Source organism: Lipophrys pholis (genome assembly GCF_963383615.2).
Source record: "Lipophrys pholis genome assembly, chromosome: 17".
NCBI lineage: Eukaryota > Metazoa > Chordata > Actinopteri > Blenniiformes > Blenniidae > Lipophrys > Lipophrys pholis.
The window spans coordinates 18,826,510-18,849,439 of record NC_137643.1 but is presented as its reverse complement, the minus strand read 5'-3'; the positions used below and the strand labels follow the sequence as shown (position 1 = coordinate 18,849,439).

General features: G+C 44.4%; 1 protein-coding gene across 1 annotated transcript; it reads left to right on the top strand.

Annotated features, from left to right (window-relative positions):
- Positions 1 to 10,687: 10,687 nt before the first annotated feature.
- maneal (mannosidase endo-alpha like) lies at positions 10,688 to 21,768 on the top strand. Its single transcript, XM_080485665.1, has 4 exons — positions 10,688 to 11,557; positions 12,467 to 12,576; positions 19,708 to 19,784; positions 20,808 to 21,768. Exons 1-4 carry the CDS (start codon positions 11,029 to 11,031, stop codon positions 21,442 to 21,444), a joined length of 1,353 nt encoding a protein of 450 aa, XP_080341791.1. The 5' UTR covers positions 10,688 to 11,028; the 3' UTR covers positions 21,445 to 21,768.
- Positions 21,769 to 22,930: the final 1,162 nt, after the last annotated feature.

Below are 22,930 nucleotides of genomic sequence, written 5' to 3'. Positions count from 1 at the left end.
ATCGACATATTCTGAGCCGACAAAATATTATCCAGCAAACTTCCCGACATTTTCAAATTATTGCGACTTCAGACGCCACGAGACATTTTTGGCCTTGGAAAGTTGTTTTTTTTGTTTGGTTTTTTAACAATGAACATATTTTCTTAACGTCAACAACGAGAAGACAAAACGATCAGAATTTCCAATTATTGTGGTTTTGGTGAATCAGATTTTTTTTTTTTAAAACTTCAATAACCTGATTTATATCAGCTGATTTTTTTTTCGCATCAACGTAATCGATTACATAACGACCCAGAGTAGTAATGATGTGCGTGGATTCGTCACAACAATGACCGCGACGTCAAAAACGAGCGTATCCGCAAGACTTTCTTCACTTTTGGGCGGTCCGTTTACACGACACCAGTGTTCTGATCCGGGACTTTTTCATACGGGCTCTTAAGGTGGAACTTTTCTTTCACGGTGGCAATTCCCCCCTGCAGAGAGAGCCGGAAGCCTGTTACTGCGCAGGAATATCCTCCCGCCGTGGAAAATAGCTCCTTCCGCTCATGCACCGGGAAACAAACATGGCCGACCCGTAGTGGTTTGACGCTTGTAGGACCACTTGTCCACAAAACTGCAACCCTGGACAACTTCTCCATGGACGACGTTTCAGAATTTTGGGGGAGAAAATAAATCCTGTACAATGTGAATATTGTTATTTCTGATTGTTTTTTTGTTTTTTTTTCATATATCTAGCATATCTCATTATATATATAAAGTATAGTATCGTATGGCTTTGTTTCTCTTGAGAATTGCTCAAATTTAGCTCGTCACACCTCCCGATTACCTGCGTGGCATCAGCCACGACCTTGGTGGTGCCCCGCCCAACATCTTGGAATACTGTGTATTACTGATACATTTACTGTGATGCTTGTAGACCTGTACATTTGTATATACATCTACTGTGATATGCAATAAAGACTGCTTCATAATGAAATATATATATAATTATGTTCTTGTCTAAAATTGACTTAAAAATCCTTTCAAATGTGTCATATATTACTTTGAAATCCTTCAAATCAATAATGCTGAAAAACATTAATCATGGACGAGATGTGCAGGGCTGTAGTTTTGTGGACGAGTTGTCCGTGCACCGGTTTGACTCGCGGTCGTGTTCTAGTTTTATCGTCCATATCGGTAGTTTAATAGTTGAGACTCTGCCCTGATAGCATCCGATTCGTCGTCAGTCCAAAACAATGTCGGTTCCCCCCATTTTGTTGATGTGAAATGCTTTAAAAAGAGTATTTGTCCAGATGGTACGGCGTGCGTCCAACTCAGATCTGCACATTTACTCCCAGTAGCTTCCAGGTAGCAGCGTCACAAATATAAATGTGCAGTTTAACAACTTGAACGTTGGCCTCCCTTCGATCTGAGGCAGTTTGTTCCTTGTGAAGATTTAATTGACATCAATACGTCTGTTGAGACGACTGGCCTTCGACCTTCACCGAAACCTTAAAGAAGCACGTAAAAAGCCGCTCAAGTGATTTACAGCAGAGAAACCCGAGACCACGAGGCTCAGCGGGGGGGGGGGGGGTTAGGGTTCAGCAGTGTTGAAGTCAAACAAAAAGAATGCTGGGTGGGCTCCCTGGTGCTTTAATGACTTTATAACAGGAAGCAGCGATGGATGGGGGGGTGGGGGTGGGGGGGGTTGTTGGGGCTTGTTATCTCTGCTTTAGCCTCTAACCCCTTTTAAAAGACAAATGCTTGAGCTCTACCCCTCTTCTTTTAAGTTTAACAGCAAACTTCTGCAGCAAATGTTTCCTGTTTGGCTGGAAAACTCACCTGTATAAAACTCACAGATCTTCATTTAGATTTCAATAATGCAACGTGAACTTAACTTGAAAAAAATAGGACCGTACATCGTCCAAATTTTTTTCTCCTGATCATAATGCGCTGGTGTTTTCCAAATCATAATGCTGGAGTAACGGTATAATAGAACTATGTTTGGATCAAGATGTGATGGGGGTAATTAATTTCTACCATAACAACATGGACGAAAAAAACTATTTTCTGGACGATGAGTTGCAGGGTTTTAGTCGTTTGGCTGGTCGTGCGACGACAAACACGTCAATCGTGAACACGTCCGGGAAAAACAGCTGACGAAGCTTTCAGGTTATTTCAAAGTCTTTTCACGTTCATTCTGTCTCTCCACGGGGCCGACGGAGACTGAGGCCCTCGTTTACACCTTTTCGTTTCAGGGAGGTTTCACAACGACATGACGTTTTGAAAACGGCAGAAATGTTAAACATGGGGTGCGTCCCAATAGTTCCTCCTATCTCCTTTACTATCCACTTTTCCTTAAACCCCCAGAAGTGTTGAAGTGGTGGCCATGATAAAGAGCATTGGAATTCTCACTAAGCTAAGGAAAGGAGGCTCAATGCTTCCTTTAGAGCCTCCTTCAGCCTAGGAAACACTGATGCCTCCTTTACCAAAGGAGACCAGATCTTGCTGCCCCACAATTCCTTGCGGCAATATTTAAAGGGGCCTGCTCATCTGAGCGTTCAGGGAAACTCAATATGACTGAAAAGGGAGCAGATCATGTTAAGTTACCAAAGCAATAATCTGAAACTCATATCTCAACTATGAATGTTATGGATGTTGTAAAAAGAACACAGTAAAGTTTCTTCCTTTGATTGGTTATTTATTCACCAGGCAGCAGCTTCACTTTAGTTCCTCTTTTCCTTCGATTTCCACTCAAACCTTGTGATATTTGAGATTATATCAGTGCTTAGAGCCACAGGGGGAAGTGGTAGAAATGTGCTTTTTGTAGTCCATTTTCAGAAATGTTTAGTTTTTTCACCACGACAGACGTCACTTACCTTCACCGCCGTCGGATTATTATTACGCCACCTACTGGAAGTGCGGTCGTATTGTCAAAACAACGTGATCGCCTTTCCCTCACTCCTTTAGGAAGTCTCCTAACACCTTTCCTGAACCCTGTGATGTCATCCACGAGGTTTAAGGAAAAGTGGATAGGAAAGGAGATGAGGAAGCACCCTTGGCGTTCACGGATTTACAAAGTCAAAGTTCCGAGTCACAAGTGAGACAGTGAGACACAAGAGCGCTCGCTCTTCCACTAACGAACCAAACCCACCGAGTCCGGCGGCAGCGTCTCACCTGGTGGACGAAGACGTCGAGCGGCTGCGGCAGCGGAGCGCCATCCGCGCTGCTCATGGACAGGAAGCCGAAGCCCATCCGGACGTTGAACCACTTGCAGACGCCGGCGCCGCGGGAAAGCTCCGGGAGGTCGTCTTCCCCGCCCTGCTCACAGCCGCCTGCACACCAAATTAAAAAAAAAACCAACAACCTTGAACCATGACGTAGTAGAGCGGACCAATCACAGCCCTCGTGGTCTGCGTACTTCCTGTGTCGCAACAAACGAGTATTTAGGAATTGTAGGTGTACGTCGGGTGGCGCAGAGGTTCTGCTGAGGTCGTTGGCGGCGTATCCTTTGTGCATGGAGTACAAATCAGGCGAATAAATCAGGCGAAGGACAGACGGCTGCTGAAACGACTCAACACTGCCACCCAATGGTCAAAAGAAGCATGATTGAAACTTTATATAGAGTCCCTTTAATCACTTTTGAACTTAATGTCATTTTTCAATTCCCTGTAATCTTTCTTAATGTGAACTTTATTACTTACCTGTTCTTTTAACAAACCCAATTAAGAAGAACAAAGGTGGTTCTGTTAATGTTTGTTGAAATAACAAATGAAACTGAAGTAAACTTCAAATCCTCCGCATGTGACACAAAGAGACACTTTATTACGGCCAAACGATTAAAAAAGTGAACGAAACGACAAAAACAGAAGTCAATGACTTAAAGAGGGAAACAGCAACACAACAAAGAAATAAAACCATGTTGAGAGATGTAGAACCAGTTACATCAACTCGATAAAAATTTATAAAAACAAAGAGAAAACAAACATTTTAAATGACTAAAATAGAACTGAAGTATTAGAAATGGACCAGATGAAGTTATGATGCATGTTCAGACACACAAAAAATGACTTACATAAAGCCCTTCTGATCATTTTTAATGTTTTAAAGCTCATTTTATTAACCCTTTATGGAAACTCCCTGAAGCCTTTGATCAAAATGTATTTTATTTGCGTTACAATGTGCAGATTAAAAAATCTTGAATAGTAACATATTGATCATTTACACAGTGATCTTTACTAAAATAAATAAAATATAATATATAAAACATCTTGTCAGTTAAGAAGCATTTTAGAATTTAATAACTTTTCACAGAAACTCATCACATGATTTTCTGTTCTGTTTTAGAATCAGTGTGATTTACATCAGTTTTACGCCTTGAACCACGTTTAATGGCCTAAAATGGCAATGTTTAATGAATTTTGCACGAAAGTGAACCAAGTAAATCTGTTTTTCCACTAAATAGTTAATTCTCCACATGTAAAACATTTCTTCATAATGCCAAATTTACAATTCGGCTATTGTTTGTCGAGTTATTTAAATGATTACAGTCAAGAAATCAGTTTTCATTGTGAACGTTTATACCCTAAATACAGAATTTAAATGCTCTATTCTGACAAAAAAGTCCTCAAACAGCACAAAGTAAAGAAGATCGTGACATTTCAAACCTGATTCCTTCTCATCTGAACGTGTATACAGTGATAAAACCGTTTTATCCGTCACTGAATATCTGGTTGCCTTGGATGAGGAGCGGCTCTGAGCGCTCAGTGAGGCCGCTCTCCGCGACTCATTCCGGGCTTCACCTCAAGTCCGACCCACCGGTCCAACCTACACTCACCTAAATATATATATATATATATATATATATATATATATATATATATGGGCTATATATATTTTTTAATGCTTCTTCTGTCTCCGCCTCAGGCGGCACTGCTCTTTCACCCACTTCTACCCACAGGAAAGTGTAAGAAACCAAGTCCACACGCATCCAGTTGTTTGTCCAGATCTTCCCCTCATACCTTCCGCCATGCTGGGAGGCTTCCGCAGCCTCCGGCCGGTGGGGCAGCTCCGGGCCCGGGGGCTCTACCACAGGACGGGGGCCACAGGCATCCGGAGGGCCGAGCACCGCGCGCCCTCCTTGTCTGTGTCCTGCGTGCGTAAAATCCTCCAAGAGAAGTGCGCTCCGTGCGCACAGCTGCACTATAGGAGCCTATTAACCCTCCCACTTCTGGACACACACGCGCGCGCGCGCGCGCGCACACACACACACACACACACACACACACACACACACACACACACACACACACATACACAGGCACGCTTCCGGTCAAGGTCACGTGACCTTTAATCAATAGATCACACATGTCAGAACCAAAACAATTCGCAAGCTGGCCAACACCCCCCCAACACACACACACACACACACACACACGCACGCGCACGCACGCACGCATGCAATTATTGTCGGTAACATTTGTTCCAGTTTCTTCCAAACTATTAAATGCTATTAAAGATAATAATGTAGGTATGATTGAACTTTCATAAACTTAGATCTTACTTTCATTTTGAAAAATCTAAATCAAGAAGATCAAAAACATTTCAGGGGGACCAGAGACCTTGTTAACTCCGGTCCAGAGTCGGTGGGAGTGTCCTCCTCAGGACAACTCGTCCATGGATGTGATTTCAGCTGTTATTTTGAGAAAATAAATCCTGTACATTGTACTTTTACATATCGTTATTTCTAATCGGTATTTCAAATATTTTCCATATATCTATTATTTGTCCATCTATCTTTATATCATATGGCTTTGTTTCTCTTTGTTTACCCTTCTCTTAATGGTAAACAAAGAGAAAATACATTTTTAGGAATTACTTTGATGAAAAGCTCAGTTAGAAGCCGCAAAGAACTATCCTGATGTCAATTTATATAACCCTCATTTTTTCATATCTGAGTTATGGTGTAGAAATATGGGGAAATAATTATAAAACAAACATTGATCCTTTTTATTTTTTTTACTTCAGAAGAGGCCGTTAGACTCATAAATCAAGCTGATTATTTTGCTCCAACAAATCCTCTGTTTGCCATATCAAAAACTCTAGAAATACACGATATTGTCTACCTTAATACACTAGCATGTTTTAGTGTCAAATATACTTAATAATCCTTCCAAATGTGTCAAATATACTTTGAAATCCTTCAAATCAGTAATGCTGAAAGAAATCAGTCGTGGACGAGACGTGCAGGGTTGCCGTTCTGTGGACGAATTGTCTGTCCCCCGAAGAGACTCTGGTCTGAAACAAGCAGGGACATGTGAACGAGACATGAGGTTGGCATTGTGAGCGTCGCCCTGCTGCTCTCCAGCAATGTCCTCCACGCCCGTCGGCCTCCGGTCCGTCTCTTCAAAACACACCCACTGCAGCTGTCTCTGTAATCTGACTACTCTTTCCTCCGGTTTGGAGAAATCCTGTGCAAACTTCGTGGTCCAATGGCTGAATTGTCTTCACACACAGGTTTGTATGAACCGATGTCAGTCCAAAGTTCAGCTGCTTCAGGACGGCAAAGAGGAAGAGTCAGAGGAGAGACAAAGTGAGGAGAAGAGGAATCAGCTCAGTTGACGTCCTGCAGGATCTCTTGGTTTTTTCACCTCCACGGGAAATGACAGTGATCTTCTTTAGACCAGTAAGTCAGGGAGACTTTCATCCAGGAAGCGTGTTGCGGTTCCTCCTTGTGACCAGCAGAGGTCAGCAAAGCATCGACATGAAGAGAGCGCGTGCGTCTCCTTTCTACGGATTCATCTGAGAGTTTCTCAGCTTCAAATACTGACGAGGACAAATACTTTATATAAGTCCAGGAAGTACACGGGTAAAAGTGGCGCGATGTCCGAGCTCAATATATAGAGTTTGTTTCCGAAACTCTTGACTTCTACTTTCACCTCTTTTTATTAAACTGTGAGGCACAAACATTTCGTGGACAAATGAACATTTACTGATAAAACAATCAAGCAGATTCCTGCTCATGAAGAAATGACATGAGAAACATCCTGATGGAGTCTTTAACCATGAAGGTGCTCTGCCAGGAATCAGAGGAAACAGGCTTCCACCGACCGACTGCTCAGAGTTTCTCTTCACATCTTTGCTTCTCTTGTACAAAGGAACATTTCTTCAGGTACAAACTGCTGCTCGATGAACTCATAGAATTGTTATGACGGATCGAGCGGTGACTTTCTCGCCAAGTTTATTCATTGTTAGTGTTGTCTTTCCTTGAGCCTGAACCTCCAAGTAAAATGTACCTGAAGAGAAACTCTTGTTTCACCTAAAACACTTGCAGAACCAGAAAGTCTCCCTCCTCCCCACGACACCGTCGCTCCCTTGTTTTCCCGTCATCAGACAAGATGGAGATGAGGAGGCGTTCAGCTTCACGTCTGAGCCAGGCAACCGAGCAACAGTCACGCGTGGTCACAGTTTCACTGCCGGGCGATGCAGTGGAACTGATCAGCAGACCTCTGAGGACAAAAACACGCTTCAACGGCAGATCAATGCTTTATTGTTCAGTTTGACGGTTTTAAGTCTTCGGGCCGTTTTCTGCTCTGAAGTGTTTCTTTCTCGTTTCCGTCTGCGTATATTTATTGATTGCTTTGTATGTATGTATGTATGTTTGTGTTTGACCAACTTTTCACAAAAACTAGTCACACGTATTGCTGATTTGTCGTCATCCAAGGACCAAGCGGTTTGAGTTTGAGACGTTAGCGGTTAAACCGTTTCTGAATAGATCCCGAAAACTGTGAACAAAATGTCCCTTGCAAAGCGGATGGGAGAGGCACCTCATGGAGAAGGTTAAAGGAGATCAGCGTCTGTTGCCATGGAGACGCTCCCTGCTCAGTGCTGTAGCTACCTGACCGACCGAGTCAGCATCGATATGAGCTAACGGCTAGCATTCTAGCGATCGCTAACTCGGTTCCTCAAACAAATGTAGCGTTTGTGAAGCGCTGCGCTCTACCGAGTGTAGCTCTAGTTTATTTATTGGCTTGTATGTATGTATGTATGTATGTATGTATGTATGTATGTATGTTACCAACTTTTTGCCAAAAAAACCATTGACCCGAATTGCATGAAATGTGATTCGTCTTCATCCAGGGAAGGTTCCATTAAATCTTGAGAGCAATTGGGTCAAAGGTCAAGGTCTCGGTCATGAAAAGGTCAAAAACGTATTTCCATCACAACGCGGCCAGTTTTAATCCAATTGATGTCGACCGAACGCCAAAACGTTCCGTTTTTATTTCCCTATCCTCTGATATGATACAGTGACGTCATTACCCTGGTTACTGGTTGGGGGTTAAAGTTCGGCCGGGGGGGGGGGGGGGGGGGGGGTCACATGGAAATTGTAAAATGTGTGTACATCAGTGTCAAACAGTGATAAGATGAAGGAATTCAAACGACCACGGCAGATGACAGAAGCCCTGGTGTGGTGGGTCTAATAGCCTTGTAATCCACTGGTTTCCATGGTGACAAATATGGCATTGGCGAAGGTCTGCGCTCCACCGAGTGCCCGCTCTAGTTCACTTTCTGTTGCACAAGTTGAGAAATTGGTTGTTTTGGGGGTCCAACATATAATTGGGCGGCGCTGGCCCAAATATACATATTTTTTGTTATCACTGTACAATCGTAAATTAAAATCTGGTAAATATCGAAAAATACAAATAAATGGAGCAAAAAATTTTTTTGCAGGGGTTGTGTGGCGGCAAAAAAATAGACCTTAAACGGTGCATTCTAATGCATCGTGGAAAACTAAATACTACACTGTGGACGACTAAATATACTACACTCTGGACTGGACTACTAAATACTGCATTGTAATATGTGATAAACTGTAGGACCAGTTGATATTGAACAAACCAAACATTGAATATGTTATAGAAGAAACATTTATTTAAAAGCACATACCTGAACCAATATAAAGATGTATACAAAATGAATACTAGATAAAATGTTACTTCAGGGGCCACATACAAATCGGCTTCATCTTGAGTGGGCCGAACCGGTATAATATTAATATAATAACCTTTGACTTGAAACTGAGACTGGCGCTGGCACCGGAGATTATACCATTTTTGAATATCAGTGTCGTCTGCAAAGTAAAATCAAAGATTAAGAAGAACTAACTTGTTCTGTTTTTAAATGAGTTTCATATTCATGCGGAGTCTTTGCGTGGAATTGCTCCAAACACAGAAATTATAAACAAACTTGAAAGTGTCATGAGATTGAAAGTGTTTGTTGACGTCACCATGATAAATAATTGAAATTGCTTTGATTTGATTGAATGAAGCCTGAAACCGTCTCTTCAATAGAACAAGTCTGTCAGCACATTATATAAAAGAACAAGCGTATGAAGGCAGATTAGTGCCACACTTCCATGCATTAATTGCCTCTGACGTCCTTCCTGTTTTCTGACTTGCAGTTTGGTTGATCTTAATCTGCTGCCAGCACCCTCACATGGAAATTTCAACTTTAAATATTCAAAATCAATTTTTCGAACATCTATAAATTAATTTGAAACCCAGTCAAGAGTGTTGGCTCCACTAGATGACAGAGCCAAAAAAGACTCCTCCTTTTTATATGTGTGGCACTACTTAGACCTCATACACCTACAGTCGTTAATACTGCTCTCTCAACAAAATGAAGCTTTGAACGTGTGAAATTTTATCTTTTAAGATAAAAAATGTATCCATGACCATGTGAAATTGACTGTGAAATGTAAGACTCAGCTGAGAACATTCAACTTTTAACTCTGAAATGGACATTTGAACCCTATAAAATATAACACTGAACACCTAAAATTGAACTATGAACGTATCAAATTGAATTTTGAACATTTCAATTTCAAACACACAAAACTGAGCTCAAAACATTTTACATGATAGCTTTGACTTTTGAACATAGACAATTTAAATTGGAATGTGTAAAAGTGAATTCAGAATTTTTTACTTTTTAGATATGAGCAAATTTGAACATACCAAATTTAACTTTGAACATACAGTATTTAATTTTGAACATATGAATTTGAATTTCCAACATATAAAACTGAGCTCAGAACATTTGAATTATAGATTTATACACAATACAAAATTGTAATTTGAACATCTAAAAGTAAACATTTAACTTTGAGCATGTGAATTTAAATTTTCAACATATAAAATGTATCTTTGAACATATATAATCCAATTTTGAACATAGACTATGCAATTTGATGGGCTTTGTTAGCATATGTTAACTTTCACTGAACATGTGTAAAATTAAACATGTAAAACTGAGTTTGTGGCACTTAACTTTTAGCTTTAAATGTGTGAAATTGACATTTGAACACATAAAATGTCATTTTGAAGACATGAATTTGAAGCGTGTAAAAAATGAGCTCAGAACCGTGAAATGATAGATTTGACTGTAAAAAAAATTACATTTGAACATTTAAAATTGAACATCAAACATTATCTTTGACCATGTAAAATTGAACTTTTTCATGTTTTCATTGAACCTTAAACATATAATTGAGTTTGAATCCCAGTTATTAGTTTGTCCTCCACCAGAGGGCAGCATCAGCTTCAAAGCCCCGCCTCTTCGTTCTGTGGCACTAATCGGACTCCATACATCCGTTAAGCCTTGCTGCTCACAAACAAACGCTCCATTCTGCGTCCGGAGGCTCCGTCTCATCCACAGACCGGAGAGAACCCGGCGGACCGGGGGATGGAGAGCAGCGGGCTGCCGGCCTGAGGCAGCCTGGACACGGACTGAAGAGTCGGACTGATTCGGTCGGAGCTGCGCCGTGAAGCGGCAGCAGGATGTGAGTGAAGCGGCCGCGGAGCGCCGGGACTCACCGGGACACAGCGACATGTCTGACGGCCTGACGGAGGAGGAGACCCCGGCTCCGTGTTGTTCCCCAGCGGCTCCGTGATGTTCCCCAGCTCCGAGCCGCTGTAGCAGGCAGCCAGAGGACCAGACCCCCTCCCTCCTCCTCCAGTCTCCTCGCGCTCAGCACCGCGGACAGCAGCCATGACGCGCCTGCGCCGTAGAGCCCTGGTGGCGCTCTTCCTCTTCACGCTCTTCATCTTCGGTACCATGATGGGTCTGCGAACCCTCAAGCCTAGCGACGGCTTCTCGGACCTGGCCCCCGGAATGGACTTCCCCGGGGAGCGGTGGGAGCGGCGGCGGCAGGACGCCGCGGCGGCAGGGGCCGCGTCCCCTGGCCAGTTGCCCCCGGGGGGCGGCGGCGGCGGCGAAGGGGGCGGGGACACCAAGGTGGTGTTCACCCGGTCCGACCGGGACTACAGCATCTTCTACGACGTGCACATCTTCTACTACCTGTGGTACGGATCCCCCGCCGTGGACGGCAAGTACCTCCACTGGGACCACGTGCTGGTCCCGCACTGGGACCCCAAGATCGCGGCCAGCCACGCGCAGGGCCGCCACGCCCCCCCCGAGGACCTGGCGTCCAGCTTCTACCCCGAACTGGGCCCCTACAGCTCCAGAGACCCCGCAGTGCTGGAGGCCCACATGGCCCAGATCGAGGAGGCTGCTGCCGGTAACTACTGCTGCTTCCCGAGGGCCACATGGTCCAGGTCTGGATCTACATGGTCCAGGTCTTGATCTACATGGTCCAGGTCTGGATCTAATGGTCCAGGTCTGGATCTTAAGGCGCAGGTCTGGAACCAATGGTCCAGGTCTGGATCTACATGGTCCAGGCCTAAATCTACATGGTCCAGGTCTGGATCTAATGTTCCAGGTCTGGAACCAATGGTCCAGGTCTGGATCTGCATGGTCCAAGTCTGGATTTAATGGTTCAGGTCTGGACCTACATGATCCATGCCTAAATCTACATGGTCCACGTCTGGATCTACATGGTCCAGGTCTGTGTCCAGTGGCTCCAGACTGAAATGAGTTGAAGTACCAGGAACACAGTGACAAATACTACAAAAACTACATGCTGGGCAGCATTTATGAAGTAAAATTTTTTGCAGTTTTAGAAATTTAAAAAAGGAAAAACAAACCCTTTATTTCTATATGAATGAATGGTTTATTTTGGTTACAGTTCTGTAGTACTAAGCTTGAAAAGGAATTATTAGGGTTTTTACTTTTTTAAATTTTTTTATTTGTTTTTTGATAATAAGTTTTCAAAAAAAATATATCAGTAAATTTTTGTTATTAGGTTTATAAAACTAGATATATATTCTTTAACTATTAAGTTTATATATATATATATATATATATATATATAAGTTATTATTATTTTTTTTTAATTAGTAGTTGTTTTTATTATCGTTTTCTTTTATTATTGTTTTTTTGTTTTCTTTTCATTATTAGGTTAGCTGCCCCCACTGCTGAAAAAATCTGAGAGGAAACACTGTTCTCATTTAGTTATAGATACAACAGAAACCAGGTTTATTAACAAAATTCCCCCCCCCCCCCCCCCCCCCGTCCTGTGGGTCTGCAGGGGTCCTGGTCTTGTCCTGGTACCCTCCCGGGGTGGCGGACGACCACGGGGAGCCCACCGAGGACCTGGTTCCTGCAGTCATGGACGCCGCGCACAGGCACAGCATCAAGGTAACTGGTGAGACAACCGGTATGTTTTTTACCCTTTCTGATGTTTTAATGAATGAATGAATGAATCTCTAAATGTTATACAACAACAACAATACGACGTGTGAATCCAAACATCTTCTGCTCTTCGTTTGCCTGAAGGTTTTTTTACTTTGTGTTTATTCAGAACGAGTCGCTACGACAAATAGATTCAATAAGATTCTGTCATGGAGTTCATCTAAAGTTAGTGAGGAAGATGCTCTATAATCTGGAAGTTAGAGGAGGAAGATGCTCCATAATCTGGAAGTTAGAGGAGGAGGACGCTCTATAATCTGGAAAGTAGAGGTGGAATATGCTCCATAATCTGGATGTTAGAGGGGAAAATATGCTCTATAATCTGGAAGTTAGAGGTGGAATATGCTCCAAGATCTGGATGTTAGAGGAAAAATATGCTCTATAATCTGGAAGTTAGTTCGGAAGATGCTCTATAATCTGGGAGTTAGAGGAGGAATGTGCTCTACAATCTGAAAATTAGGGGAGGGGGATGCTCTATAATCTGGAAGTTAGAGGAGGAAGCCGCTCTATAATTTGGGAATTAGAGGTGGAATATGCTCTATAATCTGGATGTTAGAGGGGAAAATATGTTCTAAAATTTGGAAGTTAGTGGGGAAGATGCTCTATAATCTGGGAGTTAGAGGAGGAATATGCTCTATAATCTGGAAGTTAGGGGAGGAAGATGCTCTATAATCTGAAGTTAGTGGAGAAAGATGCTCTATAATCTGATGTTAGAGGAGGAAGATGCTCTATGATCTGGGAGTTAGAGGAGGAAGATGCTCTATAATCTGATGTTAGAGGGGGAGATGCTCTATAATCTGATGTTAGAGGAGAAAGATGCTCTATAATCTGGGCGTTAACACCTCTTGAGGGACACAGATTTGAGACAGTCGTCCTAAAGTGAACAGGAGTTTAGTGAAACAATAAATAGCAATAAAACAACTCTCGCTAACGCTAACAGTTAAGTCAGTGGATAGGACATGAACAGGCAGCGGCGCCGTGACACTGATTACATTTCTAACTTGTAATCAGTTACTAAGAAGTTCCTGACTCCTGATTTACCAGATAATGGACCGCTTCGGTTCAGTTCCAGTCCTGAACATCTGGACGGCAGCTCCATCGACGGATCAGTTGTATTGTTTGAGGATTGGAGCAGGAGTGTGACGGAGGTGGTGTTTCAGATTCACTGGTCTCTATGGTAACCAGAAGTTTAATAGATGTTTCAAAATAGAGTTTAGCAAGACGCGGATGGTTTTACAGTCCGTTTGAGTCGATGTGTGATACAAAATATAAAAGCACAAAAGCTAAACACTCTGAATCTGTCTTTGTGTGTATTTTATTTTATTCTATTTACTTTTCATTTAACCTGCTCAATTTGTGTTTCCGTTGTCATGAAGCCGGACTTCGTCCTTTGTCCTCTGGATCGTCTCCACACACACACACACACACACACACACACACACACACACACACACACACACACACACACACACACACACACACACACACACACACACACACACACACACACACACACACCAGCCTGACGTATCAAGCAGCGGATTTAGTTTCATGTTCTCGTTTTTCACTTAAGTAATTGAATCAACTGAACTCGGTGACAAAGGCTGAGAAAATACTGAAGACGTGTGAAAGGAGGGAGAAACGTCTTCCCAGATATTCGATCAAGTCCAGTTGACTTGATTCAGCAGCTTTGATGTTTAACGTCCCACATGCTGAGGCACTCGGTGTGAAGGCTAACAGGGTTAGCAGCAAGGAATCTTCCATCTGCTAGAGTCTAAAGCCTCGTTTCTACTGAGCAGTATGTACCAGTACGGCACGGTAGGGTACGGCACATTACAGTATGATACGGTACGGTACGGTACAGTACCATACAGCACAGTACAGTACGATACGGTATGGCACGGTACAGTACCATACAGCACAGTACAGTACGGTACGGCACGGTACAGTACGGTACGGTACGGCACGGTACAGTACCATACAGCACCGCACAGTACAGTACAGTACAGTACGATAGGATACAGCACGGTACAGTACGATACAGCACGCACAGTACAGTAAGATACGATATGGTACGGCATGGTACAGTACAATACGACATGGCAGAGTACAGTACGATACGGTACGGCACGGTACAGTACAATACGGCACGGTACAGTACGATACGATACGGCACAGCACAGTACAGTACGATATGGTACGGTATGGTACAGTACCATACAGCACAGTACAGTACGATACGGTACGGTACAGTACCATACAGCACAGTACAGTACGGTACGGTACGGTACAGTACGATACGGTACGGTACAGTACCATACAGCACAGTACAGTACGATACGGTATGGCATGGTACAGTACGATACGGTACGGTACGGTACAGTACCATACAGCACAGTACAGTACGGTACAGTACGGTACGGTACGGCACGGTACAGTACCATACAGCACCGCACAGTACAGTACAGTACAGTACGATAGGATACAGCACGGTACAGTACGATACAGCACACACAGTACAGTAAGATACGATATGGTACGGCATGGTACAGTACAATACGACATGGCAGAGTACAGTACGATACGGTACGGCACGGTACAGTACAATACGGCACGGTACAGTACGATACGATACGGCACAGCACAGTACAGTACGATATGGTACGGTATGGTACATCATGATACAGCACGGTACAGTACAATATGGCACGGTACAGTACAGTACGATATGGTACGGTATGGTACATCATGATACAGCACGGTACAGTACGGCATGGTATGGCATGGTACACTACGGCACGGTACGGTACATCACGGCACGGTACAGTATGGCATGGTATGGCATGGCACGGCACGGCACGGCAAAGCGTACCCAGACCCAACTCTATTGCGTCGTTCCACCTCAGAGCGTACGGTTATAACATACGCTGGGTTAAGAACGCCGCGTAACGACGCAGGTATGTGACGTCATTGCGTGACAGTATACATGTAGCATATCGGCACATACTGTGTAGAGGAAACGAGGCTCGAGGCGCTCGGTATACAGGCTAGCAGGGTTAGCATCAAGTAGCTCCCATTAATAGATACCACAGTCTGATGAACTCAGTATGAAGGCTAATAGAGTTAGCATCAACTGTAGTCTGAGGGCTACGAGCAACGAGTCTCCTATCTTTAGACGCCGTCGTCCGGAGCCTCAGACAATGGCGTCTAAATGAAGGCTACCAAGGTTAGCGTCAAAGAATCTGCCATTCATAGGTTCCATAGTTTGAGGAAGTCCGTACGAAGGCTAGCAAGGCGAGCATCAATAGATCCTTGTGGGAGAGACATGAGCAGCGTCATCGGCTGCTAAACCTGCTGGAGGTTTATTTTACTGCTGCGGACCGAAACGCCGACTTCCTTCAGCCACGTTTCAGTACAAAACCAAGTTCATTCACTTTGCTTTGGCTCTTTCTTTTCTCAAAGCTTTTAAAGCCGATTGAGCATAACCATGGGACTTTATTCAAAACCCTTCACCTTCACCTCAAGTCCACTGACGGAGAAAGAACTGGAACCTAGCATGAGCTTTTTCAACGCCGCCATCGGCGCCGACAGCCGCTCGAGAGGAATAAAAATTAAAAAAATGTAAAAAACCTGCGATGCTTTGGGAGCAGCTTTCGCCTTTCTCACCGCGTGACCCCGTCTAACAAAGTCCGATCTGCTGGAGCACCGCGGGGGCTCCGCGAGCCGCGAAGCGCTAAGATGCTGAAAGTCGCCCGAGACGGACTGTGGATTCAGCATTAACAGGACGGAGGAGCTTTTCCCCTCAGTCTGCGTTCATGCTCCTTATATGGAGGTATTAGCTTTAGAATTGGGTCTGTGTGTGTGTGTGTGTGTGTGTGTGTGTGTGTGTGTGTGTGTGTGTGTGTGTGTGTGTGTGTGTGTGTGTGTGTGTGTGTGTGTGTGTGTGTGTGTGTGTGTGTGTGTGTGTGTGTGTGTCAGACTTACACAACAGTGTGCACCATCACACCGCTGACCCTGAGGGCTAATGCTTCAGTGTTTCACTGCACCAGAGCCACCGATGACAAAAATACAGGCTGAAGTCTGCGTGTGTGAGCAGGCTTTGTGTGTGTGTGTGTGTGTGTGTGTGTGTGTGTGTGTGTGTGTGTGTGTGTGTGTGTGTGTGTGTGTGTGTGTGTGTGTGTGTGTGTGTGTGTGTGTGTGTGTGTGTGTGTGTGTGTGTGTGTGAGCCTGTCAGTTCCGATGTGGTTCTACCGGGTGAAGCCGGTCACATATTCCAGATAACGGGACACATGCTGATCTATAATCCCCGCCGGCGCTCCGTCCCAGCTAATGACACATAGATTGACCTGGTTCGCGCCAATAAAGCACCCGCGGTTGCTCACTGGCACTAAAGAAACGGGATTAAAAAAGGGAGCTGAAGTGAACAGTAACTGGAGCAGCGTCACTCTTTTAGTGCGCGGCTGTTTTATATCCGCACTGTTGACCAAGTTACTGAAAAATGTGTGTCCGGTTTTGTAAGGGCGACAGTCCAAACACCGGGAAGCGTCTCATTCACACGACAAAGGAGAGACGAGACTTTCTGATCAACGTCCACCAGATCGTGTTTCCGTCAGTAAATGCCAACTTATGTTCTTCACTGTGAGCTGGCACTTCGGTTTAAGATCAGAACAGGAAATGAAAGCAGTTCGTTCGGCCACCTGCCGACAGGAGAGTTCACACGACAAGGAGAAACTGTCGAACTTGCAGGCCACGCCCCCTCACCACAGGCCACGCCCACTCCGAGCAGGCACACTCTTTAACTTTTCAGCCGCAGCTTATTTCTCGCTTCAAATGTTTTCAGAAATTCCTGATTTTCCATGTTGGTCCGGTTTAGACTGCAGGAGCTGACAGCCCTGAGCGATGCGTTCAGGGGCGTCACGTAAACGCCGATCCGTGCTACACGCTACATGCAGAATTTGCGTTCCGCCGCTCAGAATTGGGTTTTTGTTCCGATCAGAGCCGCAGGAAGTTTCCACCCGAGTCTGGTTCTGCAGGTTTCTTCCTGTTAAAAGGAGCGTTTCCTTTCCACAGTCGCTTCTGCTTGTTTCACGTCGAATTGTTTAGCTTTTCCTCTGTCAAAGGTTCCTTGAGGTGACTGTGTTGAATCGGACTGACCGGTGAGTCTGCAGAATGTCACACGATCCACCATCTCGCCATCCATCGGTCAGCGTCCTGTCTCTCCTCCCTGCGATGGTTTCCACCGCCTCTCGCTCTGACGCTCCCGCTTTCAGTGGCAGGAAACGGGCGGCTCCTGGCGTTCTAATCAGACTTCAGGCGTTCGGTTTCTGTCACCTGATAGATGGGACCACGATGTGAGGCAGACTGTGGGGACGTCGGCTGCCTCTTTGTCCTTCTCGTCTTCCCCCTTGTGCCTCCCGTCGTTACACCGCAGGGAAGCCAGTCGCTATTCTGGGCTGTTCTGGTGTCTTTCATGCTAATTTAAAAAAAAAAAAAAGAAGAACGGGACAAAAATGACACCGAGACACTAAAAAAAAAAAAGGTGCATTTATGGTCTCAAATAAGATCGGTCACGTTTGGATTAGTGCTAACTGGGTTTAGCCCAGGGAGCACGGCGTTTAGCACCACTGTGTCTTTTAGCACCACTGTGTCATTTAGCACACTTTCACTCAAACCACAGTCGCAACCACCGACGCTATTAGATAGCGATCGACAGTTGCCATGGAAACCACTGAAGACGCCAAAGCCGCAGGTCAAACAGGTTCCTTTACTATTTACGTGGAACGTCACAGTCCTGCAGCATCCCACAATGCAACAGCTTGTATTGGTTCTTCTCGTACCTGCAGCGCCTCCTGACCAGTGTTGCCACAGTTACCTTGAAAAAGTAATCTGATTACTGATTACTAGTTACTCCTTTAAAAAGTAACTTAGTTAAATTACATGTAAGCTTTCAGTTACTTTCAGCGGCTGCCGACACTCCCCACCGTCTCAATATAACTGTTAAACTGTTTTTCTCAAAACTCTGCTGATCCCTGCCTGGCCTCCTGCTGATACATATTTAACCTTTGACCTTCATTCTTCGTTGTATTTATAACTGACTCATGCTTTTATTATCAGATTTTAACTATTGCTGGTTTTTATTTACCTGGTGATGTAGTTGTAGTCTGTTGTTGCATTTTTCTATTTATTTGCACTACCTGCTCTATGCAACCTTTTAATTGTCCCCCGGGACAAATCCTGTTTCATTGATTGATTGATTGATTGATTGAAGGAGTTTTGGGCTTTTATTTTGAAAGCCAACAGAGCCCTGGCCTAGCTAACCCCTTAATATCCATTTTGATGGTATTAACTGTTATTTTGAATTAAAAATATTTATTTTGAAGGAGTTCTGCGGTTTTATTTTGAAAGCCAGCTAACCGCTTAATAGTTTTATGAGGACTTTTATTTTGAATGAGTTTTGGGCTTTTATTTTTTTAAAACCAGAAGGGCCTTCGCATAGCTAACCCCTAAATATCAATTTTGAAGGTTTTAATAAACAAGGACTTTTATTTTGAAAGAGTTTGGGGCTTTTACTTTGAAAGTCACCAGAGCCCAAACCTAGGTAACCCAAAATCCATTTTTAAGGGTTTAGAGCTTTTATTCTGAAAGCCATCTGACTACTTAATACCCATTTTAAATGTATTAAATGTCATTTTAAATTAGAAAAAAAATAACATTTTTGAAGAAGTCTGGGTTTTTATTTTGAAAGCCCTAGCCTAACACTTAAATATTAATTTTGAAGTTTTTATTTGTCATTTTAACAAATTAAGACTTTTATTTTGAAGGAGTTTGTTGCTTTTATGTAGATCTCCAGCTCACCCCGAAGCCAGGATAACCCTAAATATCCAATTTTTAATAAACAAAAGGACTTTCATTACTTTGGATTTCGACGCCAAACAGCTGATAAGACTTTAGATGAAGTCTCTGCTTCACGCCGCCGCCGACTCCTCCCACTGCGAATCCTCCTTCTCTGCATCGCCTCTCTTCTCTCCAGACCTTCTCGCTCTGACCTGACCGTCGTCTGCTGCTTTTCTCTCTGCTCAGGTGGCCTTTCACCTCCAGCCGTACCCGGGCCGGACGGACCAGAGCGTCCATGACAACATCAGATACATCATCGACAGGTGAGATCCACTGGCCGCTCATCGCCGCTCGCCGTGTTTTGCTTCCTGTCGGCGTCTGCTGCCGACGGCGGTGAAACGTGAAGCCCGATAAGAGGAGACGAGGAAACAGGCTGTTGAATAAAGATTCTTTAATGGCGAGAGGAGCTCCGGCCAGAGGAACCGTCTTTTTATCTCCCTTGACTCCGGGATCGAATCGACCACATCAGCGTCAGAGACACACGAGCTTCATCAGATAGTGTTTCATATAATGAAATGAGATATAAAAAAGAAAGAGAATATGAACAGGTAAATAAACAGCATCTAGGATGACGCGAGGTTTGGGATTAAATAAAAAAAAAAAAAAAAAAAAAGACCAGGCTTTGGAGTTAAATTGGATTCCGGGACGACGACGCTGCCAGCTTCTCTGAAACAGCCCGCTGTGCCGCCATCTGGGTGGAATGAAACGCAGAGCGAAAGAGTCGGAGGAAGGTTTAGATAAATAAAGAGAAGACTGACGAGCGGAGCAGCAACCGTACCGCGTCGTCGCTTCTCTGTCCGTTTACGTGACAAACGTTTCAAGTCAAAACATCGTATTTGCGTTTTCGTTTCGGAAAAGTTTCGCTTTTACACACTGTTTTGAAAATGTTCCCTCCGGTTACATGAAGACGGAGTCGGAGCGTTTTTTTTTTTTTTAAGTTGCATTTTCAGTGGCTGTGACCGCCGTCATTGTGTAAACCGACACCCACAACGCAACAAAGGTTTTTCGTTTTCACTTGAAGACATTGTCGCGTGAACGAATCATTGACAGCTGCTGCCCATTGAAGCTAATGTGGCACCGTGGCAGCCATCTTGGATGGGAAACTGCATCAGTCGTCCAATGACAATAAGCATAGCTCACTGAATTTACTTAATCGGGATTATGTTACAAACATATACTGTAAATATATTATACATGAATAATATCAGCTACATGCTACAATCAAAGGAACGTTCTATATATTTCAGTGAAATAAAAAACTTGTCTTATGTCTGGTTTTCCCTCAGGTATGGGAAACATGGCGCCTTCTACAGATTCAGGTCGAGCACCGGGCGAGTGCTCCCTCTGTTTTATGTCTACGACTCTTACCTGACGCCACCTGAGTCGTGGGCGGAGCTCCTGACAACCAAAGGCTCCCATACCATCAGGGGCACTCCCTACGACGGGGTCTTCGTCGCCCTGATCGTCGAGGAGCGCCACAAACATGACATACTCGCCGGCGGCTTCGACGGCATATACACCTACTTCGCGTCCAACGGCTTCTCCTTCGGCTCCTCCCACCAGAACTGGAAGGCCATCAAGGCGTTCTGCGACTCCAGCAACCTGCTGTTCGTCCCCAGCGTGGGCCCGGGGTACGTCGACACGGCGGTCCGGCCGTGGAACAACCACAACACCAGGAACCGCGTCAACGGACGCTACTACGAGACGTCCCTGCAGGCGGCGCTGTCCGTCCGGCCGGAGATCGTCACCATCACGTCCTTCAACCAATGGCACGAGGGCACGCAGATCGAGAAGGCGGTGCCCAAGAAGACGGTGACCCGGCTGTATCTGGACTACCAGCCCAACCGGCCGGACCACTACCTGGAGATCAGCCGGCAGTGGGCCGAGAACTTCAACAAGGAGAAGGACAAGTGGCTGATGTGATCCGACGTCGTCTCCAGAGACAATGGCGTTTTGCTCCTACACCTTTACGTTCCCGGTCCTCCACCCTGAACCCTCTTAATCACCACTAACGGTTATTTCTGTACAGGTTGATAAGCTCACCTATATGTTGATGCTACAGTCAGATGACAGTCCGTCGATTCTCTCCGTGCAGCAGCTCTGTTCCCGTAGAAATCACCACGTTTAAACTCTTATTTCCGCTGACTCTAAACTTTTGGTTTGTTTTGGTTTTCCGTACTTTCCTACGATGAAGACTGTTCTTTCCTTGTATTTCCTTGATGACGAATTAAAATGTGTGTTTGTTTTAAAGTTGGCCCATCAGTATTTGGTGTCAAGATTCCGGCGGGAAACAGGAAGTGAGGCGATTCTGAGCCGTTGGCGGGTTGAACTCTTAGAATTTGAGCTGTAGCCGATAGTGAAAAGCCCAAAAGACGGATCAGCCAAAACATTAAGACCACTGACACGAGACATAAATACCAGAAATGACAAAAGTTCTGGATGGTACCTAAAGTACCGTACCCAACTGTTACCATTTTTTGTAGCCTCTCCGTTGAAAGAGCTCGCACGTCGGTACGGTTCCATAAGGCGGCGCTGCAACGGAGTAGTCTGCTGATTGGTCGGTGACAATTGTCATTCTGGACAAGCAGTAATATTTAAATATCTCCTCACTGTATAAACCGTCCTGTTGTTTTGTGCTCATTGATTGTTTAGTGAACTGGTTTATTAAAATGTGGGCGCTACACTGCCCCCTGGTGTTCCGACGAGGTGCAGACGCTCCTCTCAGTACCAGGAGGGGCGGAGCTGGACGCTGCTGTTTACGATGAGAAAGTTTATGCTGCATCAGCTCCGCCTCCTCAGCTGCAAACGCAACGAATGCGTTCCTCTGGTCCACCTTTACTGTCACGTAGTGATGATGTCACAATCCTGCGTCACTACGTGGCCGCTCACAACCTCACTTATATTTTAACTGTGGAACAGCTGATTTGGGTCTGGGAACGATTTGCCGATTCAGGTTGATTTTAACTTATGACGAAAATACCTTTTCATGACTTTTGACCCAATCGCTCTCAAAATGTAATGGAACCATCCTTGGTTCCATTGGCAATACGGGTCAATAGTTTTTGAGAAAAGTTTGTGACATACATACAAACCAATAGATAAATAAATACACGCGGGCAAAAACCCAACCTTCGCTCCAACTTTCACTGACAGTCATCACACAGGTGAGATGAGAAGACGCCAAGTATTTAAGTTCTTGATGGTGAAATATAGAAAATCTAAGCGAGACAAAAACAGAAAATTGACCTCCAGACTCCAGGGGTGTCGACAAGACGCCACGATTCTTTGTTAGACTGAAGCTTTACACCCTGGAATGAAAAAAACGCTTCATGTTAAATTGTCTCTGTTTTACTGGTCAAGCAGCTTCTTTTCCTCCGGTCCGACTCCGTCGACGTGGATCTCCCAGGTA